At 36.2% G+C, this 8,670-nt stretch overlaps 1 protein-coding gene across 2 annotated transcripts; it reads right to left on the bottom strand.

Moving 5' to 3' along the window:
* Positions 1-564: 564 nt before the first annotated feature.
* LOC148958426 (uncharacterized) lies at positions 565-5,060 on the bottom strand. 2 transcript variants are annotated; one of them, XM_089112796.1, is made up of 2 exons: positions 3,823-5,060; positions 565-2,533 (listed from the first exon to the last, which is right to left on the bottom strand). In XM_089112796.1, the coding sequence occupies exon 2, from the start codon at positions 2,344-2,346 to the stop codon at positions 1,483-1,485; it is 864 nt and encodes a 287-aa protein (XP_088968922.1). In that variant the 5' UTR covers positions 2,347-2,533; positions 3,823-5,060; the 3' UTR covers positions 565-1,482. The 2 variants fall into 2 exon arrangements, with proteins under 2 accessions (XP_088968922.1, XP_088968923.1); XM_089112797.1 differs by lacking the exon at positions 3,823-5,060 and adding an exon at positions 3,717-3,734.
* Positions 5,061-8,670: the final 3,610 nt, after the last annotated feature.

Raw genomic sequence — 8,670 nt, 5'->3', positions numbered from 1 at the left:
GGACCACGCCCCCTTTGCCTCGTTTCAATGATTTGTACCAAGTTAACTTTCCTTAGGAAATTTGATCTTCCCCTATCCAGCGTTTTTAATCCATTTTTAGAAGAAATATGTAGACCATATTTTCAGAAAAGTGGGGGGGGGGGGTAATTATCCCCCATACCACCCCTAAGCTGGTTCAGTTGGATGGCCAAATGAACTGGACATGCAACTGAAGCAATCTTGTTTACCAAACAATTTTTGCTCTCTTCAAACATTCAGTGAACATTATTCAGCAGCATAACAATGCTCAACAATCGAAAAAGATAATAAATTTCAGCAACTTCAATGTTAGGCGTTTATCAGTAAAATGCTCAGTTCATTCGTCCAAGGCCCAAGACTCCATTGATCAAACTGAATATAAAAGTGCTATCGAGAAGCAGTAAAATGTTCGCCTTGCACATTCGAAGTAAAATATATAGTTAATTAGTCTTGAAAAAGGAAAATATCTTTGCTTAACTGACCAACAGAATTTTGCAGCTGAAACGCCTTTACAAAACGAGCAAGCAGTTAGTAAAAACAACAGCATAATCAGCATTCATGAACAATTATTAGATGCTACTTACAAATTAACATTTTACATCAAGCTGTTAATTTTCATTTCTACAAGCATTTTCGGCCGATATACAAAATTTTAATGCCATTTTCAATTTTCACTTATCGTATTTCTAAAAATATGGTCATCAGAGATTCTAAATGTCCAACAAATGGTCAAACAAATGGCAAAGGTGAAGAATCTGGCTTGGATAATCCGATTAACTTCGTGTCATACACTTCAAGGAGTTTTTTTGACTGAATCAAGGAATCACAGCTCGTCTAGGGTTAGGGAACGCTCTCCTAAAAATATGACATCTAGCAAAACATGATACCTTTTCAGATTCTTCATGTCCCCCAAGCACCTTTCGTTTGGAGACTTAATACACGAATTTTCTTTAACGTGAAGCTTTCAATATTGCTTCTTACTATTTCAAACGAGAAGCCCCAATGGCTCGGTAAATAGCCGAGGAGAAACTCTGGCAACGGCATATTCTGTTACATAACTCTTTCGGCTTTCAATTATTCAACTCTCCCGTTAATCTAACTCAGATGAATGCAGGCTAAAATGAGTCTATGCGAGACTAATAAATCAATTCAAAATCGACTTACTAATTTAGAAATTTTTATATTAGGTTTTTCTCTAATCTCTACGCTTAAAACCAACGTCGTCTCGCCTACACAAAACAGTCTTTCATTTTCCCTAACGCAATGTTTGATGTTTTCAAGAGTTAACTTTTCAGTAATCGTATGGTGGATGGTCAGGCTTATAAAATACTCAATGCAAATTTGGAAAACAGAAACCTTTAGTTATATATAATCTGCAGTAAAAAGTCTTTTCTGAAACAAACAAATCGAGGTCTGACGCGAAAGACGCAAGCTTCCACCACATAAAGGAATGCACAATTTGGACTAAATTGGATAAATATACCCCTTTGATTTCAACTTAAATGCGTCAAACTTCTCAATGTAATCCCTCAAAGTTTTCACCCTTTCATACTTATTGCTAAGCTGTAGTTCCTCGAACAACTCTTCTTTTAATTCATGAATCAGCAGCTTAAACTGATCTTGTTCAACGATTGCCTTTCCCTCAGACATTTTATTCATAATTACGTTGTCCACAATCATAAGTGCAAATATAGTGAGCCCGGTGAAGTACATAGTGCTTTTAAGAAACGTATATTCGCTCCTATCAAAAAGAAGCAAAAGCGTGAATCCACTGCAAATCAAAGCACAGCCTGCGAGATTGCTAGTGATGATAAAACCATTCATATGGACAGCATTGCTATTTTTGATTCCATTAGACTCTGCAGAGATTGGCTCATTCGCACTTGTTACCGAGCCCCAAGCTCGCCACTGTTTATAACACGACACAAGGATACCAGACACACTAAACAATAACTCCAAGATGGTTGTTCTGAGAACTAAACTCCCGGTAAGAGTATCTTTAGAATAGCTGAATATCAATGCAATAAACAACAAGAGGTTCCCAAACCAATGTAACGCAGCCTCAATTGTCGATATTCTATTTTCTTTCTTAAACGATATTTTCCCTCGTGCTCCTAACATGTCATTCCATATCGCGTTTTGTTGCTCTTTTTTATTAATCACATACTGTCGATGAGTAATTCTCGGGTACTCGGCTAGTGATGCAATATTTTCCATCAAAGAACTGTCAGTAAGATCGTCGTCAACTACAGCAATAGCCACTCGTTTGCACTTGGCTTCCTCCATGCCTCCAGAACCCGAGTTTTTCAAAATACTGCCCTCGTACATGCTTTGAAAATACTGTCTTTTAATCCCAATTTGCTGTCAGATATATTATACTTGGCAGAAAGGCAAATCTTTCCTGTCGTTTTGTTGTGCTAATAAATCCATTCTCACATTGTTCACCGTCTCATATCGGAGTGCAGATAATAATCGCTAAGGCCTCGTTGATCCAAGGCAACTTCAATTCTTGATCCTAAAGCAGAAAAGATCATCTCAGAGTCGAACGCAATTAATTTCGCATTTACATTAACAATACAATCGTCACATCAATAAGCCTTGATGCTAGACAAGCCCAAAATACTCTTTAGCTTCCGTGCCTCTTTGTGAACTTGAATGAAAACGAGAATTACTTTTAGCTATCAATGCCTGTGACATTCTCACGTTAAACTAAACTAATAAAAAGGTCTACCCACTGTCGGACTACAAAAAGTAGGGCTCTTTTTTTTTGATTCAGACACCTTATTACTCAAACTTGAATGCCCCTCTATTCTACTTTTCTCCGCTAAATCTTTCTACAAAAATCTGTAAATCCTGAGGGGCAAATCAGTGCATGGAAATCTCGTACACCTTTGGTAGAAATCATATTGTTTTATCAGAAAATCTCTAGAAATCCTTCTCTTTTGACGAAAACATCGTGCGCTATTTGCAAGAGTGAATGGCCCCTCGGTAAATCCTCTCTCTTAATACTGTTCATGTAGGAATTTTCTTTTATCGTTTATTAGCAACAGTCAAATAACCTTCTTTACGTAACACGGTATTCATTACAAAGGTTGTATACATGTGCTTTTGCAATATAAACCTGCATCTGAATGTGCAAATCGACATTGGAAGCCAAAACCTTGTCAATAAAACTAAGTAGTACTCCAAAACACCGGATTTAATCGCTCTGCAGGTGTTCCTTGATTAAAGCCTTGATAACATTGGCCCCAGTGATAATACTTCCGTCAAAATAATTTCTAAAACTTTCGACTAAATGAAAATCTTCAGATCATCCATCATTCCGTTTGCCATAAATCGCAAATAGGTCAGAATACATAATCTTCACGCTAAAAAGCAAGGGACAGCAAGTGACAGCATGAATCATTTCTGAGAAATGATAACTACCTAGACAATACTCGTCAAAGACCTTTCTGTTAAACTAAACGTAAACCAGCAAGATTATAATTGCTCTGGTGGACTTAGTCTGTCACATTATCTTGTACTACACTTGCGTTGATTCTCAAATTCCTATGGAAACCAATACAGTATACTCCATTCTAAAGTAACAACGATTGCTTGTTTAGTTGTGTAACCTATGTATAAAAAATTACAGTATCTAAAATGTATTAAGACTTAAAAGAGTTAATTACGTAAAACAGCTTTTTTTACTCACATACCTGGGGCAGAGCGAGGTGCGGCAAATCGAAAAGACAATACATTGGCTTATAAACGAATGCACCCACGAAAACGTAAATATGAACAAAAACGAAAATTGTATTTTACTTCAGAAAGAAAATTGTCTCCAAAAAATTTGTTTCTGCTAAAACCAAACTGGCAGAAGTAGCAATGTTGATACATTCCCCGGAGCCTTGATACATTCACTGAATTCACAGAAAAAACAGCATTAATTCCAGTATATATTTTAGCATGCTCTTCGACGATATAGCCATGCATAAATGTCCAACTTACTGCAAAGATTCCCGTTTTATCTTCTTTTAACTAATAGACTAAACTTCTTACGACGCAAATACACGCGCGTTTTTCCAATAGCCAATGAATTGATTTATTATGACTAACACACTAATAATTTATAAACTTGATGACAGCTGAATTCGTGGTTTCAATGCATGAAATAACTTCTGCATTTTCGATAAAAATGAATTTACCATTCACCTTTTATTCAACTGTAAAGTTATTAATTGAGTTTGTGGCGGCCAAATCAACTGCAAACATGAATTCGCAATATTATAGTATTTCAGAGCAATCCAGAGTTTCTATAGAGTCCTGTGATAGCTAATCCAGTAATCAGGCTGTTGTATTGATTCAGCGGTTTAGGCTCATTACTGATAAAAAAGTAAAGATTCCAAAGTAGATTGTAGAATAAAAACCATTTTTGCATTCTACTGACTTTACAAGAATTTGTAGATGATAACATTTAGAAACTAAATAGGATGATAATTTTAAGAGGATTCAGCGCCGGTGGCACATGACGGTGGCAAACCAATTCAAATGCATTATAAAAAGTTTTGTCAAGAGATCAGGCTAAAATTATACAAAAAATCGCACGATTATGGGGGAGGAATACAGCTTATTTCTGTTTAAGCTTGCAATGAAATATCCCCTCATACATCATCAAAACAAAGAACGTTTGTCATTTTTCTATTCAAGAATTTCAAAACATAACTGAACTTTTTACAAACCTTGCCAAAAATAGTTAAATCACCACAATATGCACTTTCAAAAGTTGACAACCCCAGAATCTAGCTACATCCTTAGGTTAACAGCACTGTTGCTAAATTCTCCTCCTTTGCCTCCCCGTACAATGTTGATTCCTTCATTTTAATTGTTTTGCGTCTAACCCTAAATATATTGTCACCGACAATCATGCAATATATTGATATTAAATAACATTGCATTGGAGAGAGGGCAAACATTTTTAAAAACAACGAAGATGTAAGTGTTCCAACAGTTTTAGAAATGACTGTAGAAACACAAAGATACATTCTACGATCATATTTCCAGATTAATCCGTTCCTTTGCACGTTTGCATAAATCAAAATTGTCAGTTTGAATTCTTAACAGATTTTGGTGATTTCCTTGCTGATGTTTTCCTCGCGCACGTAAAAGCTTTTTTCAAGCAGATATAATAACAGAAAACAACTTTTGAGAGAGAAAGCAGTTTAGTTGACTCAAAAAGATCAAAAGGGATTTTCTTACAAACATCATTCTACGCAGAAAGGTTCTTGACATTATTGAAAAAGTCAAACAAAGCTTCCTGCTACATTCGAATTGCAAAAATAATAATAATTTGTATTACTCAGCTTTGTCAAAGACTCTAGAAACAACCGAGAATTGTTTTTGAACTTTAAAAAATTCACCATTTCAAGGCACAAATGAAATTGCCTTCAGGTTTTAAAATGAAACAACTTCCTAGGTCCTATCGCTAAAAACAACAGCAAGTACAATAGCTCAAATTTGAAACATCATTTGCAAAAAATTACAATCCTTTTTTCTTTGTCTAGAACAATTTTATAAGCCTCACATGCATCAGAATTGTCAAGAGACAAGAACAAACTAAGAACTAGCTGAGGAGAAGGTTTTGTAACTGCATCTGTATCACAAGCTGTTGCTAAATATTAATGCGGAACACGTCATTCGAATCCTCATGAACTGTGATTCCCATTTGTTAAATAACGCATGTCTACCATCATGCATTGCGCGCTCAACCTGGAAGCTAGAGTTGTTATTCGCCACTTCCGGATGATACGAAAGTAACAGTGATCGGCAATCAGTTAATCTTGAAATGTGTCAGTTTCATTTCCAATCCCTCAACAAATCAAGCCAAAAAGAAGGCATTGGTTCTTCACGGCATTGGTTCTCGCTTCGACACCAAGGATAGTAATAGTGTCGCGTTGCATTAACTCAAATATCTCTTGATAAGAAAAGTTGTTCTTCTCTATCTGTTATGTTATGTGCAGACTTTTGATATTGCTTTTAGCTTATGTGACCCGCCTACATTTGAATCTGAGGTATGATTGTCACGAATAGAATATTTGATTAAATTGATCGCTGAGCTTCAAAGGAAACGTTTGTCGTTTTTCCGATCCTCGCCTGCGAACAGTAAACGCTACATGTCAAGGACTTGAGATAGCCTTCATCTTTTGTGCTTTCGAATGGGTCTTGAAATAGACGGCTGTTGCATTCCAAGTTGTCAAATACGAACGAACAAGCTTTTAAAGATACTCTGTGAAGCTCACTTGAAAGAATTGTAGCTTTGGTATCTTGACTGCTGGCTTTTGATCTTCCATAACTTTTCTTCGCTCTTATGTCTGTACACCTCGCGGTACACCTGGAGTATGGAAATATGCATGGGATAAAGCACCACCCCCCTCTGTATTTCCTAAATATTTACGGCCTTCCGTGCCTATATTTTTCATCCTTTGGATCCACGGCACATTACTCATTGAAAAAATGTTAAAAAATGAAACTTCATGGCCTTTACACAATTTAAATTTGATCTCATCGAAGTGTCGTGAATAGCAATCTCAATTAACACAAAGGAAAAGTATTTTAGAATAAAACAAAATATTCTTATTCACTCAGTGCAAAACCCGGGCCTTCTTTTAGACCAATTATATTAAATAAGAAATTTCTCCACGGCAATGTACTTGAAAAACAATGTCCTTAGTCAAAAGAAGTTTTCCTTAGTCAAGAATCTTTCTTTTTTTAAAAAAAACAGTGGTTCTCAAATCCCTGTTTTTGCAGCTGCTCCTGTCAAGAGTAGAATTATAAAATTTGATAAAAAAAATATCTAGCAATTTGTGGTGTTGTAAATTTTCCTTAGAATAACCCCTGAAAGAAACTGTACCTACAATATGCACATCCAATAATATTATCCTTAACCCTACCTCTTACTATAAAATTCTAACAATAAATTAAGAAACAGGTTTTGGGAAGCCGCTACTCCTCAATTTACCTGTTGCATAGAAAATGTGTCTTCAAATTGAATTTTCGATTTACCCGGGAATTCTGTTAGCGTTTGAGCACTTTTGTTCCACCTAAAAACGGTACCGTTTTTTCAAAAGTAATTTCATCTATCCGTTTTTGAAAAAAAATATTTAATAAGAAATTTATGCTCGGTCCTTCCAAACGTTAAGAAAGTTTAGGGCTGGATCTTTGAAACCTAAGAAGGTTGGAAAATTTAGATATTCAAAATTGCAAAGTTGCCGAGCAAGAGAAAAACAAAGTTAATTCAGTTCTATTTGTTGGATTCTCCTTGCATAGCTAATAGCACTCTGTTTGTTGGGTTATGACGCTGGGGTTTTTTTTCAAGAAATATAGCATTTCATCTTCCCTATCACTGCGCATGCTCAGAAACGTTAAACTTTTCAGTTTCATGCTGTGAAATTGTTAAGGACGTTTTAGTGTTGAAATTAGAAAGTCGGTAAGAAATAGCGGAAGGCTTGGGCTGAAAAAATTTTCTTAAAAAAGAGTGTAAGCTAGCAACTATGACAGGTTGCATTGTGGCAGTTATTCGAAAAGAAGACGCGTTTAATCATTTAGTGTCAATGCTAGATATTTTATTTGACTTTTTTCTGTGTCAGAGATTTTTTAATGACTTAGAATTCTGCACAAATCATAACATAATGAGCCAGGGCCGTAGCTAGCGGGGGTGTAGGGGCTGTAACACCCCCTCCCAATACTTCAAGAATTCATTTGTAAATCTTCAGTTTGTCTACAAAATCCTTAGTTTGTCAGTAAAACCATCTATCAGTAGGTGAAATAGCACCTAAATTCCTCTCCATCTATGTCTTCGTCGGTAAATATTTTTATTGATGACCCTACACACCCCCGGTCTCGAAGGTCAACGACGCCACTGTAATGAACAGCAGAAACGCACAAAAACCAGGACCGCTTTTCAAAAAGTAGAGGAATTGTGGGCTAGACATGCTACTCATCAAAGGGACAAATATCTATTACTCTTATTAGACTCTTCAAAGAGGACTGTCACATGAATATCATTTTGCACTTTCAATTGCCTAAAGCAAAGTGACCTCGAGGACGACCAATGCACAGGGTGACAGAAGTGATCCAGAATCTAACATATATGAAAGGATCCTCTAACAAAAAATCACTTGCCGCCAAAAGGCATGGATGTTAACAAGAGTCGTTATATGTAAAGCGCGTACACACAACAACTCTCAAAATAACAATTTCCTGAAGTTTCCGATAAACCTCAAGAGCAATGCTGCTGATAAATGAAACCAGGTGCAGTGCCAAAGGGGGGTGCGGGGTGCAATATCCTCCTCCAATTTTTAGTCCCGGCACATTAAGATGTTTCCGGGCAAAAAACAATTTTTGTACTCTTCCAGTTAACTTTTTGCAACAATTGTAACGTATTAACATTTCTGTAGTAGTTGAATTTTCATAATATGGCATTAAAATTTAACTTTGAAACAGAAACGCACAAAAGCAGCATTTAGGAGTGTTTATCTTTTGACCACACTCTTAAAGTGTTAGACACACCCTTTTTGTCGGCAAAAACTAATTCTTTACCCTCTGAAGAATCTTTTGGCTTCGCCCCTGAATGAAACAAATAAATTTGCAGTGTATCGGAGCTTAACTGAGTTT

This window comes from Rhopilema esculentum, chromosome 15, assembly GCF_057945365.1.
Source record: "Rhopilema esculentum isolate cy_ngs chromosome 15, ASM5794536v1, whole genome shotgun sequence".
Classification (NCBI taxonomy): Eukaryota; Metazoa; Cnidaria; class Scyphozoa; order Rhizostomeae; family Rhizostomatidae; genus Rhopilema; species Rhopilema esculentum.
This window is presented reverse-complemented; position numbering and strand designations above follow the sequence as displayed.

What these genes read in the sequence shown, in the direction of transcription:
- LOC148958426 (XM_089112796.1), bottom strand. Translation starts at nt 2,346, where the DNA reads ATGTACGAGGGCAGTATTTTGAAAAACTCGGGTTCTGGAGGCATGGAG.